This window comes from Enhydra lutris, unplaced genomic scaffold (assembly GCF_002288905.1).
Source record: "Enhydra lutris kenyoni isolate GAN:26980312 unplaced genomic scaffold, ASM228890v2 scaffoldscaffold21, whole genome shotgun sequence".
Classification (NCBI taxonomy): Eukaryota; Metazoa; Chordata; class Mammalia; order Carnivora; family Mustelidae; genus Enhydra; species Enhydra lutris.
Window position 1 is genome coordinate 12508426 of NW_019154105.1, and position 22846 is coordinate 12531271.

Here is a 22846-nt window from a genome sequence, read left to right on the forward strand (position 1 = left end):
CAATTATATAGCATATGAATTACATGTCAACCAAATTTTTATGAACAAAACAAAACAAAAATCTCATGAACCATCATATCCAAGAAATAATATTCACCTGTAAAATAACTTTAATTCTTCTGTCAATGGGACTGAAGACAGTGACCTCTCACCACTGTCACTGACATTCTTCCAAAATAAATTACCTAAGACGGGGGACTTGCACATGTTAGGTCATTGGCTCTTAGCTAGATGATAGAACTTATAAGCATCAAACAAATATTAAACACATTTGTGTACAGATGAAATCATCTGCCTTTATCTTTTTCCATTTGCCATCCAAATAATCTGACTGTTCACATAACCTGTTTAATTTGAAACATAACAGTTATACTTTAACTTACTGGGTGATTTCTCCTTGACTATAAATACAAGCAATGGGACAAGAAAACAAGAATTTGCAAAGAAGCATTGCATTCCACCAGGATGTCTACAAAGTGGATTTCCATTCTTCTGCTGCTACAGCTGAGTTGTTACTTCAGCTCTGGGAGTTGTGGAAAGGTGCTGGTGTGGCCCACAGAATATAGCCACTGGATCAACATAAAAATAATGCTGGATGAACTTGTCCAGAGAGGTCACGAAGTGACTGTTCTGACATCTTCAGCTTCCATTCTTGTTGATCCGAGCAAATCATCTGCTATCAAATATGAGATTTTCCCTGCATCCATACTTAAAGATGATTTTAAGGATCTTTTCAGCAAAATCCTCAATATGTGGATATATAACTTGCCAAGAGACACATTTTGGACATATTTTTCACAAATGCAAGAAATTTTGTGGGAATTTTCTGACCATATTCAAAAGCTCTGTGAAGATGTAGTTTTGAACAGGAAGCTCATGACCAAACTACAAGAATCAAGGTTTGATGTCATTCTTGCAGATACCATTGGACCCTGTGGTGAGCTGCTGGCTGAGCTACTTAAAATACCTTTAGTGTACAGTCTTCGCTTCTCTCCTGGCTATGAATTTGAAAAACAAAGTGGAGGACTTTCTTTCCCTCCATCCTATGTGCCTATTATTTTGTCAGAATTAAGTGATCAAATGACATTCATGGAGAGAGTAAAAAATATGATATATGTGCTTTATTTTGACTTTTGGTTCCAAACATTTAATGAGAAGAGTTGGGATCAGTTTTACAGTGAAGTACTAGGTAAGTCATGTTTCTAGTTTGTAACATAAAGTCTTCTCTGTATCATTCCAATTTTAGTATATGTGCTGCCAAAGCGAGCACGGTAACATAAAGCCTTAATTCCTAGTGCCTAGGAAGGTGAGTTTGTATTAAGTCAGAGGAATTTATCTTTATAAATGAAATGATGAAAGGATAATATAAAATGAATTTCCAATCTCACAAATATTATGGAAAGACTTATATGACAGGACCAGTTCCAACCATGTCATCCATTATTGAGTACATTACACTCCAGGAATTCAATAACCACAAATTAAAGCAGTAAGGATTTCCTGAAGTAATTACATATCTATTCATTGTGTGTTTGTAATACTTTAATTTTTTTTACTTTTTTCTGGATAAAGCGTTTTAAACTTCCTCTGTTATTTATTAAATACAGGTTGAAAATATTACTTTTGATATACTTTACTTTTAAAATAATTTTAAATGACAGCATATGGAGTCAAGATTTCCCAGATATCCCTTGCCCCCACACATGCATAAGGTTCCCCATTATCAGCATCCCCCACCAGAGTGGTACATTTGTTACAACTGATGAACCTACATTGACACATTATTATCCATCAAAGTCTATAATTTATAGTGGAGTTCACTTTTGGTGGTGTATATTCTGTAAGTTTTAGCAAATTTATAATGATATGTATACACCATTATATCAGAGTAGTTTCACTGCCTTAAAAATCCTCTCTCCTGTGCCTATTTCCTACATATCCATTTTACTTTACTTTTCCCATTTTTTAAAGAAAAGGCATTAGAGGGGTTCCTGGGTGGCTCAGTTGTTTAAGCATCTGCCTTCAGCTCAGGTCATGATCCCAGGGTCCTTGGATTGAGCCCTGAATTGGGCTCTCTCACAGTAGGGAGCCTGTTACTCTCTCTTGCTCTGCCTGCCTCTTTCCCTGCTTGTGCTCTCTCTCTCTGTAAAATAGATAAAATCTTTTTTTTTTAAAAGACATTAGAAATTTCACTATCTTGATGAAAGCAGAGATGTTAATTGAGGAGTCACATTTTTCTAGTACAACTGTCTATAGAGTATTGAGCATATTGTTTCCACTCGTTTCCCTTTTTTTTTAAATTTTTTTAATTTATTTTCAGCGTAACAGTATTCATTGTTTTTGCACCACACCCAGTGCTCCATGCAATACGTGCCCTCTCCAATACCCACCACCTGGTTCTCCCAACCTCCCACACCCTGCTCCTTCAAAACCCTCAGATTGTGTTTCAGAGTCCATAGTCTCTCATGGTTCACCTCCCTTTCCAATTTCCCTCAACTCCCTTCTCCTCTCTAACTCCCCTTGTCCTCCATGCTATTTGTTATGCTCCACAAATAAGTGAAACCATATGATAATTGACTCTCTCTGCTTGACTTATTTCACTCAGCATAATCTCTTCCAGTCCTGTCCATGTAGCTACAAAAGTTGGGTATTCATCCTTTCTGATGGAGGCATAATACTCCATAGTGTATATGGATCACATCTTCCTCATCCGCTCTTCTGTTGAAGGGCATCTTGGTTCTTTCCACAGTTTGGTGACCGTGGCCATTGCTGCTCTAAACATTGGGGTACAGATGGCCCTTCTTTTCACTACATCTGTATCTTTGGGGTAAATACCCAGTAGTGCAATTGCAGGGTCATAGGGAAGCTCTATTTTTAATTTCTTGAGGAATCTCCACACTGTTCTCCAAAGTGGCTGCACCAACTTGCATTCCCACCAACAGTGTAAGAGGGTTCCCCTTTCTCCACATCCTCTCCAACACATGTTGTTTCCTGTCTTGATAATTTTGGCCATTCTAACTGGTGTAATGTGGTATCTTAATGTGGTTTTAATTTGAATCTCCCTGATGGCTAGTGATGATGAACATTTTTTCATGTGTCTGATAGCCGTTTGTATGTCTTCATTGGAGAAGTGTCTGTTCATATCTTCTGCCCATTTTTTGATATGATTGTTTTGTGTGTGTTGAGTTTGAGGAGTTCTTTATAGATCCTGGATATCAACCTTTTGTCTGTACTGTCATTTGCAAATATCTTCTCCCATTCCGTGAGTTGCCTAAGGATCTGTACTTGAGGAACTACAGAACACTCATGAAAGAAATTGAAGAAGACACAAAAAGATGGAAGACCATTCCATGCTCTTGGACTGGAAGAATAAACATTGTTAAAATGTCTATACTGCCTAGAGCAATGTATACTTTTAATGCCATTCCGATCAAAATTCCACCGGTATTTTTCAACGAGCTGGAGCAAATAATCCTAAAATTTGTATGGAATCAGAAGAGACCCTGAATCGCTAAGGAAATGTTGAAAAACAAAGATAAAACTGGGGGCATCAGGTTAACTGATTGCAAGCTTTACTACAAAGCTGTGATCACCAAGACAGCATGGTACTGGCATAAAAACAGACACATAGACCAGTGGAACAGAGTAGAGAGCCCAGATATGGACCCTCAACTCTATGGTCAAATAATCTTCGACAAAGCAGGAAAAAATATACAGTGGAAAAAAGACAGTCTCTTCAATAAATGGTGCTGGGAAAACTGGACAGCTATATGTAGAAGAATGAAACTCGACCATTCTCTTACACCATATGCAAAAATAAACTCAAGATGGATAAAAGACCTCAACGTGAGACAGGAATCTATCAGAATCCTAGAGGAGAATATAGGCAGTAACCTCTTCGATATCAGCCACAGCAACTTCTTTCAAGATATTTCTCCAAAGGCAAAGGAAACAAAAGCAAAAATGAACTTTTGTGAGTTCATCAAAATCAAAAGCTTCTGCACAGCAAAGGAAACAGTCATTTCCCTTTTTTTAATTTAAAAATAAAAATGTTTTGTCATATTACCTGAAAGATTCCTTCATAACTGGAAGAAATACTGGCTCTTTCCCAGACTCAGGAACCTATGATAGAAGTTTCTAATGATGACAAATTCTTTCACCGGGGCCTATAAATCATGTTTTAAAGGCCTAAAATCTTATTGAAGGTGCACATACACATTAATAGTTCACATATGTTACTGCATTAAAGAAAAAATTAGTCAAAATTAATAGTGCACATATCTATTTCCATATTTGATGAAAATATTCCAGCTGTTATTTGCAAATATTATTTAATACACAGATATTATTATGCTTCTAATATGAACCAAGTTCAATGGTAAGTACAAGAAGTCAATCCATACTTTCAAAACCTCATAGTTTTCTTGGAAAATCTATGACCAAGGGAATAACTTGCTAAATTATAGAAATGAGACTGAGTACTCTGAGCAAGGTGTTTCCATTGCTTAATTGATTGGGGAGCTCAAATAATTGTTTACATCTGCATCTGTTACTTTTGCAGCATTTCAAAGGAAATAAATGCATGTTTAATTTGATAGTGGCTTAGGTTTAATAATTGTTTATGATTGTGAATGCACTACTGTGATGTTAGAAATAAGACTTACACTTTGTCTTTCATATATACATATGAAAAACATATAAATATGTAAATATATATTTGCATCATTATACATGTCTGTATCAGATATGTATTCTATTATCAAACTACAAATACTTTTAAACATTTTGACTAAATTATTCCAAATTCTTTCCAGAAAATTTCCTAGCATATTCACATTACATTACCATTACCATTACCTCATTTGCTCTACCTATTGCTTGTTGTAGGGTTTTTTACTTATTTATTTATTTACTTTTATTTTGCATTAAGTTTTAATTTTAATTCCAGTATAGTTAACTGAGAGTGTTATATTAGTCTCAGGTGGACAATATAGTTATTCAACAACTCTGGACATCACTCTGTGCCCGTCAGAAGTGCCCTCCTTAATCCCTCATCATCTATTGAAACCATCCACTTACCCACTGCCCCTCTAGTAACAGTTTGTTCTTTATAGTTGAGAGTCTTTTTCTTGGTTTGTTTCTCTCTATTTGTCTTTTGCTCCTTGGTTTGGTTTCTTAAATTCCACATATGAGTGAAAGCATATGGTATTTGTCTTTCTCTGACTGACTTATTTTACTTAGCATAATAGTCTCTAGCTACATGTCATTGCAAATTGTGAGGTTTCATTTATTAAAAAAATATTTTATTTCTTTACTTGAGAGAGAAAGAGAGAGTGGAAGTAAGAGAGAGGGAGAATCTGAAGTATACTCCACACTGAGCACAGAGCCCCACTTGGAGCTCCATCCCACGACCACTAGATCAGGACCTGAGCCAAAACCAAGAGTTGGATGCTTAACCAACTGAGCCAGCTGGGTGCTTTAAGAACTCATTCTTTTTTATGGCTGAGTAATATTCATTGTATAAATATACCACTTCTTCTGTAGCCATTCATCAGTTGATGAGCACTTAAGCTGCTTCCATAATTTGGCTACTGTAGATAATGCTGCTGTAAACATTGGGGTACATGTATCCCTTTGAATAAGTATTTTTGTATGCTTTGGGTAAATACCTAGTAGTGCAATTGCTGAATCATAAGGTACTTCCATTTTTAACTTTTTGAGAAACCTCCACACTTGTTTCTTGTGGCTTTGATTTTAGCCATTCTGAAAGATGTGAGGTGATATCTCATCGGAGTTTTGATTTGCATTTCCCTGATGATGAGTGATGTTGAGCATCTTTTCATGTGTCTGTTGGCCAAGTGTATGCCTTCTTTGGAGAAATGTGTGTTCATGACTTCTATCCTTTTTTTAAATTGGATTATTTGTTTTGGGGTATTGAGTTGTATAAGTTCTTTATATATTTTGGATACAAACTCTTTCTTTAGGGTTTTCTATAATATCTTGTCAAGGTTTTGCTTTTTCCTTATCAATTATAGTGGATTTTCTTTATTTTTGTTGTCTGATTGCAATAGCCAGAACATATACTACTACGTTGAATAAAACTTGTAAGAGTGGACGTTCTTGCCTTCTTCCTGACTTCGGAGTAAAGCTCTAAGTTGTTCCCCATTGAATATGATGTTCACTGTGGGTTTTCTGTATAAGGCCTTTATTTTGTTGAGGTGTGTTCCCTCTAAACCAACATCGTTGAGAGTTTTTATCATGAATGGATGTGTACCTTGTCGAATGCTTTTTCTGCATATATGGAAATGATCATATGATTTTTCTCCTTTCTCTTACTAATGTGATGTTTGTTTTGCTTCTTTCCCCCTTCAGGAAGACCCACTACATTATCTGAGTTAAGGGGGAAGGCTCAAATATGGCTCATTCGAACCTACTGGGATTTTGAATATCCTCGCCCACTCCTACCAAATTTTGAGTTTGTTGGAGGACTCCACTGTAAACCTGCCAACCCCCTGCCTAAGGTTAGTGATTCCTGTCTCTTTTGTTTTATTTGCTCTGAGGCATTTAACTAGTATTCTACTTAGAAATATCATTCCTCAACAATGTTTGTGTGTCCCAACAATATCTGCAGTCAAATCCAATGTTCACTTGCTGTCACTCCAACATTTACACAATTCCTCATTTGAAATCCAAAGGCTTGACATCTTAGAGCATTTATGGGTTTGCTTAAATGATGAGAACATGTGTTTTCTGCCACATATCAAGGCTAGACAAAAACTCAGTAAAGAACACTGGGGGAGGGACGCCTGGGTGGCTCAGTCAGATAAGCGGCTGCCTTCTGCTCAGGCCATGATCCCAGCGTCCTGGGATAGACACCCACATTGGGCTCCTTGCTCAGTGGGAAGTCTGCTTCTCCCTCTGCCTCTGCCTGTCACTCTGCCTGCTTGTGCTCTCTCCCTCTGACAAACAAATAAATAAAATCTTAAAAAAAAAAAAGGATCTTTGGGGGAACATAATAGCTGACTGACAAAATGAGCACAGAAAAAACTGCATTTTGTACATAACAAGTACCACAAATTCTGCATATTTAATAAGAACCAAATAATTTCAGCCACTTAGAGCTGAAAAATATTCATAGTATAAAATTGCAAAATAATTCTGTTAATGTATAAGATTATACTTTATGAAAGAAAGCAATAAGGTAACGTGTTTTAAGTTGATATTGTACCTTTGAGACATAAGAAAAACAAGCATCCCTTACTAAATGATTTTATGGTCTTTTCAATATCTTGTTGTCCACCTTTTTATTGCTAATAAGATGAAACTAAGATCTTATTTGATGATTAACCTAATACCAATTTTGATTACAAAATGTTTAAGTGTGTATGGTAACTTTCTCAAAGTCTGAAACCTGAGGTAAAACTAGCAAAAGTTCTATTCAGTCTAACACAACTGTCCAGAACAGATAAATCCATAAATATAATGTATTTACACACTATGGAATATTAGTCATAAAACAGAAGAAACGTCGAACACATACTCTAAGGTGGAAAAGCTTCAGGATGTTACAGAAAGTGAAAGGGGGCAATCACAAAAAGATGGATATGGTATGATTCCACTGATACGAGGTATGCAGATTAGTCAGATTCATAGAAATGCAAAGTATAATGATGGTTGCTAAAGATGGTGAAGGAAGGAATGGGGAATTGTTATATAATGGGCACAGAAATTCAGTTTAGCAAGATGAAAAAGTTCTGGTGATTTGTTACCCAGTAGTGTAAATATAGACATTATTGACTTCATGCCCAGGAATAGTTAAAATGGTAATTTTTTGTGTATTTCACAATTTAAAGACAAAAACAGACATTACTCTGAAACTCCTGATACTAGTTGGTATCTCTCTTTTGCTGTTTGAAGAATTTTTTTTTAAGATTTATTTATTTGAAAGAGAGTTGGGGGATAGGGGAGGGGAGCAGAGGGAGAGACTGAAGACCCAGCAGATTCTCCACTGAGTGTAGAGCCAGACTCAGGGCTCAATCTTACAACCCTGAGATCATGACCTGAGGTAAAATCAAGAGTCAGATACTTAACTTAATTAACTTTATTAAGCCACCCAGACACCCCTGTAGAAATTTGTTTAATAGTGGTTGCTGTGGTGTTCCTCTTTTGTAATGGAACAAATTCTTTCTTTGCAGGCAATGGAAGAGTTTGTCCAGAGCTCTGGAGAAAATGGTATTGTGGTGTTTACATTAGGATCTATGATCACTAACATGCCAGAGGAAAAAGCCAATGTGATTGCATCAGCACTTGCACAGATTCCACAAAAGGTTAGATAAAGTAACTTAATTCTATACAACTACTTAATGAGTCTGTTAAACTGTGTAAAGAGTTTGTTTGCCCTTTCCTTCATGACATGGAAACCATGATGATAGCTCCAATTTATCTCAGATATGAGCAAATATACATGGCAGATGGTAAAGTAGTACAGAAGGTGTTTTGACAATAACTTTGGCATTAACATTGAGATCAGAAAGAAATATATTTAGAAGGTATATATTTAGGAGATACAGTGTAACATTTGCTATTATAATGTATCATGGGCAGATATAGAAATCACCAAATTCTGTCCTGTCATTCACTCCTTTTCCTTACAGGATTTCCAAGGGCACTGAAAAACACATAGATGTTCTCTGAAAGGAGTTAAATTTCAACAGTTATGTTAAGCAGGAACTGATAAATGTCTGAAAAGCTTCATGCAGTTTATGCTTGCTGGATAATCCAGGTTTCTTTTCCTTCCACTAGCTTTTTGAGAAAAGCCAACTCAGTATGCTCTTCAGAGAAAGGATGCCCAGGGCTCACCAAGCTATGTTTGGCAATTGTCCAGCCTAAGTGATTCAGGGAAAGAGAAAAACTGACTGGTGGAGTGGACCTTCTTAAGAGTAAAAGAGTAAAATAAATGAAAAGGGAGGAGATGAGTCCACCCCTTCAAGGTGACCCTGTGCTTAGTAATAGTGGTTCCAAAAGGACTTTAACTTGCCAGAATAGTAACTCCACCTGATTATGGAAGGAAATGGAAATATATTAAGAAGTTAACCAGAAACAAGCCTAGGAAGGGAAAGTTTCAGATGCCTGTTTCTACGTAAAATATAGTAATAAATTATTTTCCGATATATAGAAAACACCTGGAGTATTTGGGTATTTGTGAACTACTTTTTGGTTTACTGATATAGTTTCTCTTTATGCTAATGTTCACTTAATATCTAAGGTTACTTGAACATTCGCATAACAAATATATGTTAACCAATGTAAACCATCATCCAGTTTATGCAGATTGCTGGGGAATTCTGAAATCAATCTATTTTGGTACTGGGAATGCAAATTGTTTGGGTATAGAACTCATATTAATCCAAGCTATCAATGTTTTATAGTGCATCACTGAAGTGTTAAGAATCAGTTAAATAAAATGTAGCATCATCACAGTTTTGGATGTTTTTCAACAGCTGCACTTTTATTTCTGAAGTTCCAATAGGCTCTTCTTTGTAACATTTAAAGAATTTCCAAACCAAGAAATAGTAATAATAATCTGGATTCATGTAAATAATTACCGTTTTCTTGGAGGTAGTGCCTAATAATTAGTAATGTAAAAGAAATTATAGGTACTAAGAGAAGTTATTTATATTAATAAATTACTGGTAAGCAGAAATATTTATTTCTCACAAACAACAGATTGCATACTTAGCTTTTTTGTATATCAAAAGATGTAAAACTCTAATAAAATAACATATGGAACACGTGGATATACTTGAACTCCCTCCTGTAACATTTTAAAAGAAAGAAATAGGTAATATTACATTGGAAGTTGATAGCGGTTACAATAGATAAAACAAAGCGAATGTGTAGAACTTAGTAATTTCCAATTTGTTTGCACTAGAACTATAACTGCCTAAAAATTTCTTACTTATATTTGTCACTATTAATCTCATTTGTCTAATCTCTATGTGTGAAACATCATGATTACATTCATACTTGATTGAATGTAAAAATAAGTAAAAAATGTGGGTATTTTACTATACCAGCATTTTGGTAGTCTCATTTATAATATTTTTGTCTTTGAGAGCTTGTTTGGAGGTTCTAGCAAGGGAGCGCAGCTACTCATATACCCTTGACCGAAGGACGGTCCTCTCCTCTATCGGGGAAGGTCGTCCTCTTCGACCGAGCGCGCAGCTTCGGGAGGGACGCACATGGAGCGGTGAGGGAGGAAGGGGACACCCGCCTAGCCAGCCAGATCAGCCGAATCAACCCTGGCGTTCAATGGGGTGACAGATGTCGCAGCCAGATCGCCCTCACATCCTATTATTTATCAGTTAGTGAAAGGGGTCTAGCTAGATTATCTCTTAATTTCTTTAAAATTCGAACATGCTATAACTTCAAAGTTTCAACTCATGAAATAAGGGATTTTCTTTAACAGGTTCTATGGAGATTTGCTGGCAAGAAACCAGACAAGTTAGGGCCAAATACTCGGCTGTATGAGTGGATCCCCCAGAATGACCTTCTCGGTAAGAATCTGGAAAACATTGAATTAAACGCAATGCTAAACAAAATGATAAGAGTTCCCAAGAAGCAAATTGATTGAACTTTCATTATTGAAAAATTCAAAAACAAAACTTAACTTCATTACATTTATTTTGCCGTGATAGGGGGGAAAAAGATCAGATACAGGATGTTATTATACATACACAGTCACGTTCCTTATGACCAGAATCAAAGTATCCTTACTTCAGGTGTAATTACTTCTCAAGAGTAATTTTCTAATTTTAATTTAAATGCAAATAGCCAACATAGAGTGCATCATTCATTCCAGTTGTACTGTTCAATAATTTACCAATTGCATGTAACACCCAGTGCTTACCACATCAAGTGTCCTCCCTAATGTCCATCACCTAATTACCCCATCCCCATCCACCTCCCCTCCAGCAACCCTTGGTTTGCTCCCTATAGGGGCAAACTATAGCAAACCATCAGTTTGTCTCCCTGTATGATTTCTTTCCATTCGGTTTTCCCTCTTCCCCTATGATCCTCTGTGCTGTTTCTTATATTCCACATATGGGTGAAAGCAAAAGATTATTGTCTTTCTCTGACCGACTTATTTCATTCAGCATAATACCCTCCAGTTCCATCCATGTCAATGTAAATGGTAAGTATTCAACATTTATGATGGCTAAGTAATATTCCATTGAATAAATATACCACTTATCTTTATCCACTCATTGTCCACGGATATCTCAGCTCTTTCTACAGGTTGGCTATTGTGGACATTGCTGCTATAAACACTGGGGTTTATAGCAGTGCTCCTTCAGATCAATACATTTCTATCTTTGAGGTAAATACCTAGAAGTGCAATTGCTGGGTCATAAGGTAGCTCTGTTTTTAACATCTTGAGGAACCTCCATAATATTATCCAGAGTGACTGCACCAGCTTGCATTCCCACCAACAGTGTAAGAGGGTTCCCCTTTCTCCACATCCTCACCAACATTTGTTGTCTCCTGTCTTGTTAATTTTAGCCATTCTGACTGGTGTAAGGTGGTATCTCACTGTGATTTTGATTTGTATTTCCCTGATGCCAAGGGATGTTGAGCATTTTTTCATGTGCCTGTTGGCCATTTTTATGTCTTCTTTGCAGAAATGTCTGTTCATGTCTTCTGCCCATTTCTTGAGTGGATTATTTGTTTTTTGGGTGTTGATTTTGGTAAGTTCTTTATAGATCTTGGATATCAGCCCTTTATCTAATATGTCATTTGCAAATATCTTCTCCCATTCTGTAGGTTGCCTTTTAGTTTTTTTGACTGTTTCCTCTGCTGGCAGAAATGTTTTATCTTGATGAAGTCCCAACAGTTCATTTTTGCTTTGTTTCCCTTGTCTTTGGAGACATGTCTAGCAAGAAGGTGCTGTGGCTGAGGTTGAAGAGGTTGCTACCTGTGTTCTCTAGAATTTGGGTGGATTCCTATCTCACAGTTAGGTCTTTCATCCATTTTGAGTTTATCTTTCTGCATGGTGTAAGAAATAGTCCAGTTTCATTCTTCTACATGTGGCTGTCCAAGTTTCCTAGCACAATCGATTGAAGAGACTGTCCTTTTTTTCAGTGGATATTCTTTCCTGCTTTGTCAAAGATTAGTGGGCCATAAAGTTGAGGGTTCATTTTTGGGTTCTCTCTTCTTTTCCATTGATCTAAGTATCTGTTTTTGTGCCAATACCACGCTGTCTTCATGATTACAGTTTTGTAATAGAGCTTGAAGTTCAGAATTGTGATGCCACCAACTTTGCTTTTCTTTTTCAACATTCCTTTCAACATTCCTCTCTCAACATTTCTTTTTCAACATTTGGGGTCTTTTCTGGAACCATACAAATTCTAGGATTATCTGTACCAGCTCTTTGAAAATTGTTGATGGTATTTTGGTCAGGATTGCACTGAATGTGTAGATTGTTCTGGGTACCATAGACTTTTTAACAATATTTACTCTTCCAATCCATGGGCATGGAATATTTTTTGTGTACTCCTCAAGTTCTTTCACAAGTCTTCTGTAATTTTTAGTGTACAGATCCCTTACCTCTTTGGTTAGGTTTATTCCAATGTATCTTGTGGTTTTGGGTGCAATTTTAAATAGGATAGACCCCAAAATTTCTCTTTCTTCTCATTGTTAGTGTATAGAAATGCAACTGATCTCTGTGCATTGATTTTATTTCCTGCCACGTGGCTGAATTCGTGCATCAGTTCCAGCAATTTGGGGATAGAGTGTTTGGGGTTTTCCACATAAGGTATCATGTCTTCAGCAAAGAGTGAGAGTCTGACTTCTTTGCCAATTTGAATGCATTTTATTTCTTTTTGTTGTCTGAATGCTGAGGCTAGGACTTCCAGTACTATGTTGAACAAAAAATGGTGAGAGTGGGCATCCCTGTCATATTCCTGACCTTAGAGGAAAAGCTCTGTTTTCCCCGCATTGAGAATGATATTCACTGTGGGCTTTTCATAGATGGCTTTTATGATATCGAGGTAGGTTTCCTCTATGCCTACACTGTGGAGAGTTTTAATCAAGAAACATACTGTGTTTTGTCAAATGGTTTTCTGCATCAATAGAGAGGGACATATATTGTTCTTGCCCTTTCTTTTATTAATGTGATGTATTACACTGATTGGTTTGTGTAATACATCACACCATGTATTACTGTACATGTAATTGTACAGTATTACATTGCTGTAATACCACCCTTGCAGCAGAGGAATAAATCTCACTTCGTTGTGGTGAATAATCCTTTTAAGGCACTGTTGGATCTTATTGGCTACTATCTTGGTGAGAAATTTTGCATCCATGTTCATCAGGTGTATTGCTCTGTAATTCTCCTTTTTGGTGGGCCTTTGGTTTGGAGATCAAGGTAATGCTGGCCTCATAAAATGAGTTCAGAAGTTTTCCTTCCATTTCTATTTTTCGAAACAGCTTTAGAAGAATAAGTATTATTCTTCTTTAAATGTCTGGTAGAATTCCCCTGGGAAACCATTGGCTCATCTCTTGTTGGTTGGGAGATTTTTTTCTTACTACTTCAGTGTCCTTCCTGGTTATCAGTGTGTTCACATTTTCCATTTCTTCTTGTTTCAGTTTTAGTAGGTTATACGTTTCCAGAAATGCAGCCATTTCTTCTAGATTGCCTAATTTGTTGGCATATAGTTGCTCATAATATGTACTTAAAATTATTTGTATGTCCTTGGTGTTGAGCATGATCTCTCCTCTTTCATTCATGATTTTATTAATTTGGGTCCTTTCTCTTTCTTTTTGATAATGTGGCTAGGGATTTATTGATGTAATTAACTCTTTGAAAGAACAAGCTTCTAGTTTCATTGATCTGCTCTACTCTTTTGGTTTCTATTTCGTTGATTTGTGCCCTAATTGTTATTATTTTTTCTTCTGCTTGGTGTAAGGTTTATTTGCTGTTCTTCCTCCAGCTTCTTTAGTTTTAAAGTTAACTTGTATAGTTGAGACCTTTCTAATTTTTTTGAAAAAGGTTTGCATTGCTATGTACTTCCCTCTTAGGACCGTCTGCTGCATCCTAAAAGTTTTGAACAGTTGTGTTTGCATTTTCATTGGTTTCCATGAAACTTTTAATTCTTCTTTTATTTCCTGGTTGACCCATTCATTCTTTAGGAAGATCCTCTTTTACCTTCAAATGTTTGAGTTCCTTCCAACCATCCTCTTGTAATTGAGTTCAAGTTCAAAGCATCATGCTCTGAAAATATGCCGGGGGTAATCCCAAGCTCTTGATATGGGTTGAAAAACAATATGTGACCCAGTATGTGATCTACTCTGGAGAATATTCCATGTGTACTTGAGAAGAATGTGTATCCTGTTGCTTTAGATGGAATGCTTTGTATATATCTGTGAAGTCCATCTGGTCCTCTGTGTCATCCAAAGCCCTTGTTTCCTTGTTGATCTTCACTTAGATGTCCATTACAGTGAGTGGAATATTGAAATTCCCTATTATTGTATTACTATCAAGGTGTTACTTTAATTTGTTTTTTAATATATTTATATAAATCACTGCTCCCAAGTTAGAAGCATACATATTTATAATTGTTAGATCTTCTTATTGGAAAGACCCTTTAATTATGAGATAGTGTCTCTCTTCACCCCTTTCTACAGACTTTGGTTTAAAATCTGACTTTTCTGATATGAGTATTTGCCACCCCAGCTTTCTTTTGATGCCCATTAGCATGAAAAATGGTTTTCTACCCCCTCACTTTTAATCTGGAAGTGTCTTTGAGTCTAGAATGTGTCTCTTGCAGACAGCATATCGATGCGTCTTGCTTTTTTTATGTACTCTGATACCCTGTGTCTTTCAGTTAGTCCATTTAGCCCATTACATTCAGAGTAACTATTGAAAGATATGAGTTTAGTGCTATTGTATTACCTGTAAAGTCACTGGTTCTATAGATTGTCTCTGTTCCTTTCTGGTCTATGTTACTTTTGGACTCTCTCTTCACTTAAAGGATCTCCTTTAATATTACTTTCAGAGCTGGTTTAGTGATCAGAAATTCTTTGAATTTGTTTGTCCTGGAAGCTTTTTCTCTCCCTATTTTGAATGACAGCCTTGCTGGATAAAGTATTCTTGGCTCCATATTTTTCTTATTTAGCACACTAAATATTACATGCCAGTCTTCTCTGGCAAGCCAGGTCTCTGTGGATAGGTCTGCTCTGAGTCTAATATCTCTACTTTTGAAGGTTATGGACCTCTTGTCCCAAGCTGCTTTCAGGATTTTCTTTTTGTCGCTGAGATTTGCAAGTCTCATTGTTATGTGTCAAGGTGTTGACCTACTTTTGTTGATTTTCAGGGGGGTTCTCTGTGCCTCCTGGACTTGAATGCCTGTTTCCTTCCTCAGATTAGGGAAATTCTCAGCCATGATTGGCTCAAATATGCCTCATGGACCTCTCTTTCTCTTCCTCTAGGACCCCAAAAACTCTAATATTATTTTGCTTCATAGGATCACTGATTTATCAAATCTCCCCCACCCTCTGGGTCCATTAGTTGTTTTTCTTGCTATTCTCTGGCTTCCTTCCTTCCTTTCCATCATCTTGTCTTCTATGTCACTGACTCTCTCTTCTGCCTCATTTACCTTAGCTGTAAGAGCATCCATTTTAGATAGCATCTCAGTTAAAGTATTTTTAATTTAAGCCTGATTAGATTTTATTTCTGCACTAAGAGATTCTCTAGTGTGTTTTATGCTTTTTCAAGCCAACTTAGACTTTATAATCATTATCTTGAATTCCAGCTCTGGCATTTTACTTCTATCCATTTTGATTATATCTGTGGCAGAGAGTATCACCTATGGTTCTTTCTTTTGTTGTTGACTTCCTCCTTCTAGTCATTTTACCCAAAAAAGAATGGAAGAATGAGACAACAAAGCAAAAAAGATCAACCATGAATCAAATGAAACACACACTAGACAAATCCAAAGAGCTCAGAAAATTTAAAAAAAGGCGGGGGGAGGTTAGGGAGATAGATTATAATCTCCCAGGTGGACAAAACATGGTGATCCACTTGGTTCTGGGTGTATTTTGGTCTGTTGGAAGACACTAAATCCCAAAACTGTAAAGAAAGCAAAACTCATATAAACACAAAAATAAAATTGAAACAGTGAAAGGAAGCCAAAAATGAAAAATAAATCTATAAAATGTAAATTTAAAAATGAAAGTTAAAAAATAGTTAAAAACAAAGAATTGATAAAATAAGAAACCAGTCGGCATGCCTGGGTGGCTCAGCCACTTAAGCTATTGGCTTTGGCTCAGGTCATGATCTCCAGGTTTTGAGGTCGAGCCCTGCATCTGGCTCCCTCCTCAGCATGGAAACTGCTTCTCTCTCTCATTCCCTCTGCGATTCCCCCCTGCTCATTCTCTCTCTCTCTCACACACACATATAAACAATATTTTTTAAAAAAATAAAGTAAGAAACCAGTTGAAAAGGAAAAAAAGAAAAGAACAAGAGATTTTAAACTGAAAATTAAATGACTCTTGAGAAAAAACTAAATTCTATATACTATTTTCTCCCAGTGCTGGAGTTTTATAGTCCTCTGTGCTCCAAAAACTGGGTGTTCCCTCTTGTTTCTGAAAGTCTTCCAGGGGAAGGGTCAGCTGCACTGATTCTCAGGTGTCTTTGCCTGGACAGATTTGCACAACACCTTGCCAGGGGCTGGGCTCAGTGTAAGCTTTCTGATTGCTCTTTGTGGCTTTTGTTCGCTGAAGACCCTCTGTCCCTCTTTGGAGGATGTCCCTCTGTCTCCAGCCCTGGAGCTGAAAGATCACAGCCCCTTCTCTTCAGCAAATCTTCAGAGATAAGCAGTTTTCAGTTCTGTGTGTGCCAAACTGCAGACTTGTGGGTGTGCACCCACGCTGATCCTCCCAGGGGAAGATGGAGGGTCACCACATTTCTGCCCTTTGGCGGTCCCCCACATAGAGAATGGTTGCCTTGACACTCTACATGTTAAACTCAGTGGCTTTACTGTTTAAGAGAATATGTTCTAATATGCCACCTCCTTTTCTTTTCTTGTCTTTCTTTTTTTTTTCCACATGCTATTCTTTATTCAGAATTTTCCCTTTCAATCTGTCTGTTCAGCCATCTTGTAACCATTTTTCAAGTTACAACTACCACATCAATTTTCATTGACTTCTCCAGCAGATTTTTGCTCTTCTTGCTCTGGGATCTAAAAGACATTTTAATGCTATTTCATATGTATTGTACTATGTGATTTATGTTGCTAAACTCTCCTTTTTTTTCTAAGAATTATAATTACTAATGTGCTGAGATTCATCCAATCCTAGGTCATCCAAAAACCAAAGCCTTTATAACTCATGGTGGAACCAATGGCATCTATGAGGCAATCCACCATGGGATTCCAATGGTGGGCATTCCCTTGTTTGCGGATCAACCTGATAACCTTGCTCACATGAAGGCCAAGGGAGTAGCTGTCAGTCTGGATTTCCACACGCTGTCTAGCACAGATTTGCTCAATGCACTGAGGATGGTCATTAATAATTCTTCGTGAGTATTATAATTTTTTTTCATTAATAGTATTTAGAGATAGGCTCTTCTATCAATGATGACTATGCATTTCATCCTATATTTAAGAAGCTAATTTTGAAATATTAATATGTATAACTGATCTTAAACCTACCTTTATTTTCAACCAGACATTTATTGCAAAGTTGCTTTTCAACCCCATTGATTTAATGGGCTGCAACAATTTTCTATATGAGCAAATGCAAAAGTTATATATGGAATTGTAAGGACACATATTTAAAAATATGATAGAATTCCTAGAATGAAAGAATGAAGACTTTGCAGTTATGTAAAATAACTTTCAATTCAGTACCAAGAATTTCCAAAACTATAAATCTTTTTGCCCAAGAATTAATTTTGATTTTTATTTTAATATATTTTATAATATGTGATTTATGCACCATAATATTTAAAGTACAAAAATCAAACATATGTAGTATGTTACAGAATTATGAAGCCATGACTATAATCTAAGTATGGGACATTTTCATTAACCCAAAAAGGAATTGCATATGACTTGGAAGTCATTTCCCATACTTCTTGCCTTAAGTAAACAATCTACTTTCTGACTCTACTAATTGCTGTATTCTGGATATTTCATACAAATGGAATCTTACAATTATGGCCTTTTGCATGTGGCTTCTTTCACTTGGCATGTTTCGAGTTTTGAGTTTCACTGATGTGGTAGTTTTGCGTTGCTGAATAATATTCGATGGTATGGATAAATTACAATCTATTTATTCATTCACCAGTTCATGAACATTTTGGTTATTTCCACATTTAGGATTCATAAATAATACTACATATGTTATTGTGTGAACAAAATTTGTCACTTCTTTTGGAAATGAAAGGAAATTTTTGGAATTCTAGTAGAATTGCTGATCATATGCTAACTCTGTAAGGAACTGCCAAATTGATATCCAAATGAGATGCACCATTTTACATTTCCACCAGCTGAGTATGGGAGATCCAAGTTCTCCACATCATTACCAACACTTGTTATCATCTGGTTTTGGGTTTTTTTAAGATTTATTTATTTATTTATTTGACAGACTGAGATCACAAGTAGGCTTAGAGGTAGGCAGAGAGAAGGGGGTAAGCAGGCTCCCTGCTCAGCAGGCAGGGCTCGATCCCAGAACCCGGAGATCACGACCTGAGCTGAAGGCAGAGGCTTAACCCACTGAGCCATCCAGGTGCCCCTATCATCTGTTTTATTACAGACATCCCAGTGAGTGTGAAGTGGTCTCTCCTTGTGCTCTTGATTAGAATTTCCCTTAGAGCCCAAGTTATTAAGCATCTTTTCATATACCAATTGCCATCCATATATCCTCTTTAGAGAAATGTCTATTCCAATTCTTTGATAATTTTTAAATTTGATTATTTGTCTCACCTTATTAAATAATTTGTTATGTGTTATGAATATAACACATTAACAGATAGATGATTTGTTAATGTTTTCTTCCATTCTGGTTGACTTGATTTTTCACTTTCTTGATGGTGTCCTTTAAATAGAAAACTTTTTAAAGATGATAAGACAAATAAAGAAATTTCCTATATTACACAGGAAAATAATGTGTGGGTATTTGTAGTACCTAGCACAGCAACCACTAATTCAGTATTTGTTACTATTATCAGTATTAATATTATATTAGGAGGAACCAGGTGGTGGGTATTAGAGAGGGCACGGATTGCATGGAACACTGGGTGTGGTGCAAAAACAATGAATACTGTTACACTGAAAAGAAATAAAAAATTTTTAAAAAATTGTCACCCACCCAAAAATAAAATTATATTAGGAGGGCATCATCTAAAGAAATAGAGAAAAATGTGTTATCAAGAAAAAATAGTAGAACAATGAATTAATGAAATACTTTAAATAGATAAGAAAGAAAAAGAAATATATGGCAGGTTGGAGAAATAGAACAGAAAATAGAGAATGAGACAGTAGGTAAAAATATAAATATGCCAGTACATACATTAAACTTAGATTACATAATTTAAAGACAAAGTTTGTCAGAATGCATTTGAAAAACTATATACTGTTTATAAGACATGTTCAAACAGAAATGTAGAAGAGGATTTTAAGTACAAAGGTAGAAAATGATCAATTTTAGCAGTAACCATTTAGAAAGATATTGTGCCTACGCAACTATCAGACATGGTACTCCAGAATCACTAACAAAAATAAAGATACATATATCATAACGATACATGGACTGATCAGTCAAAACAACACAAATTAGTAACTGGTGACACCTACTATGAAAATATCAAAATGCAGCAGACGTAGACCAAAGAACAAACAAATACACAGCTCTACAGTCATAATATTGAGTTTTCAAACATCTTTCTCAATAACATAGAAAAAGAAGACAAAAAAAGAAAGAAAGAAGAAAGGAAGAAAGGAAGGATGGATGGATGGAAAGATAATGGAATGACTAAATTCCTAAATGTTTAAAGGATTCAATTTGATACAACCTATCCGACATACAAATACATCATAATATATAACACAACAGAGAATACATTATTTCAAGAATAGAATAGATATTGGAATTAACCATATGCTGGGCTATACGCCAAGAATAAATTTGGAAAATATAAATCATCAACAGTATATTGTCCAGCCTTACTGGAATTCACTTAGAAATTGTCAAAAAGAAAGATAAGGGAAACATCTCTAAATTTTGGAAATTAAGCAATATACTTCTACATAATTCAGTCAGTAAAGAAATCACAACCCTAAATAACCTTCTTCTCAGCAATTCCACTTTCATATTTATACAAACACAACTGTATAATCCTGCAAATCTAAAGAAATACACAAGATTTTTATGACAGCTTGAGTAATAATGGCCAAAAAATTGTTAACACAAGTGTCCACTGATTGTTAAATGAAGAAATACTCTGTGGTATTGCCAAACTATGGAATACTATACAGTAATAGAATTAACCGACAACTGTTAGACAAAAGACAAAAGGAAATGAGTGTTATCTTGGTGTTCTGATACATAAATAATAAAAATTATCTATGATGACTAAAAGGGTCAGAGAAGATGGGATAAATCTGGGTAGCATGTGACACCATATATATCAATATCTAAGTAGTAGGTATATTATTATGTCCACTTCACAATTATATTCTAGCAAATTTTGAATTTATGAGCTATTCAGTTAAGACTATGTGCATTTTTCTTATATTATATATTTAAATGTTATTATGGAAAATGTGTTTTAAAATTCTAGGTTTCACACACATCCCAAATATCTAAGGGTGCTTTGATAGTGTGGCCCAGAAAAGCCTGAGATGGAACACAGAGCTGGGTCATCTATCAAGATGTAGAAGCAGCTTTGGAGTGTTGCAGGGAGAAGTGTCCAGCAGAAGACAGAGGGGACAGAAAGTGCAAAGGTGCTTAAGTGAGGACATGTTTGGCAACTTCAGTGAACTCCTAGCAGGATTTTATACCTACAATAGAGTATACAAGGGACAAAGCAACAGAAGGAGAGGTTGCCAGGGGGCTGTATCTGTAAGATCCGATAGTCCAAAATCCATAGCTGGATTTTATTCTAAAGGTAATGAGAAGCCAGATGGAAATTTTGAGAAGGGAAGTGCCATGATCTGATATTGATTTCAAAAATCAGACTGGCTACATGATGGAAAATAAAGAGTAGAGGGTAGAAGAGTGGAGACACAGGGACCAGTGAGGTGGCATTTTACTTACCATGGCACAATTCCCTTTGCTGCTTCATGAGATCATTGTACAAGTGCATTCCCACCACCTCATTTACAGCTATTACAAGGGCCCATAGCATTTTCTCTGTTAGAAAAGATCAAACTACCCTCACTTCACTTCCATTTTCACTTCTTAGAATAGTTGGTGATGGGAAAATTCCAATTTAAATGCCAAATCTCCAGTGCGGATCCAAATAAAAAAACATACTGCTTCTGTAACTCTATGACATATATTTTGAAGCATTTGTATGGCACTTTTCAAAAACCTTTCATGGGAATTATACGGTTAGGCAAATGAGCTTCCTTTCAATGTCGGTATCTTTATGTTTCTGCTTTAGATACAAAGAGAATGCTATGAGATTATCAAGAATTCACCATGATCAGCCTATAAAGCCCTTGGATCGAGCAGTCTTCTGGATAGAGTTTGTCATGCGCCACAAAGGAGCCAAACACCTCAGGCCAGCCTCCCATGACCTCACCTGGTTTCAGTACCACTCTTTGGATGTGATTGGGTTCCTGCTGGCCTGTGTGGCAGCTGCTGTATTTGTCACCACACAGTGTTGTCTGTTTTGTTACCGGAAGTTTGCGAAAACAGGGAAGAAGGAAAAAAAGGAGTAGTTGCATCAGGGGCCTCAAGCTGGTATGCCTCATAAATGGGACTCATCCAGTTTATTTCAGCAAGAAGCTGTGATAGAAGGTTTCTTCCTCCTGTGACAAAATGACTTTTCACCACTTAGCTTCCCAGATCAAAATCTGTTTTCAAGGGATTTACAGCCTATTTAAGAGTTAGAAATGTCATGCCAAAAGGAAAACTGGGAGAAATAAATAAAATAAAAATAAAACTGTATGGGTATTTATTGAAACTTATTATTCTGAATCAAAAGTCATCTCCCTCCAAAAGTTATTGATCTTAACTGTGTTTCAAACATTGGGTATGCACACAAGAACATTATGAAAGCTATGCAGAATATCTTTATTATCATGCAATTACTCAGAATATGTTAACTTAATTTGGGGCTAGAATTTTGTATTTTTGTTTTTGCTAGAGAAATGACAGGTAGTTAAAATTGTATAAAATGATTTATTTGTCCATTTCATTTTGGGAGACCACTAATTCTCCACAGTAAGATCCAGCCTCAGCATCACTCCTTACCTAAGAACAGGGCAAGTTCTTGGGTTTCATCCAGCTTGTCATTTTCCAGCAGAACGTAAGTGAATTTAGAAGTCTAACAGCTACCCCTTTCCTATTATAAAACTGAGCTGCTCAACTGGTTAAGCTTCTGACTCTTGGTTTCAGCAAAGGTCATGATCTCAGGGTGGTGAGATCAAGAGATCAAGCCCCAGAGTTGGGCTCTGGGCTCAGCAAGCAGTCTGCTGAAGGTTTTATCCCTCAGCTTCTCACTCCCCCTGCTCTGGGGCACTCTTTCTCCAAAATAAAAAAATCTTCAAAAACAAAAACAAAACTGAGCTGTTTATGACAGACTTCGTTTCATTAGCTTATTCTCTTTACCTCA

The 22846-nt window shown here is 36.3% G+C and overlaps 1 protein-coding gene across 1 annotated transcript; it reads left to right on the forward strand.

The window, feature by feature from the left end:
* The first annotated feature begins 416 nt into the window (after positions 1-416).
* On the forward strand, positions 417-21978 carry LOC111148985 (UDP-glucuronosyltransferase 2B31-like). Its single transcript, XM_022505848.1, is given in 7 exon segments — positions 417-455; positions 457-1189; positions 6373-6521; positions 8196-8327; positions 10469-10556; positions 17362-17581; positions 21671-21978. Coding segments are annotated over 7 exon segments (1641 nt in total). The 3' UTR covers positions 21951-21978.
* Positions 21979-22846: the final 868 nt, after the last annotated feature.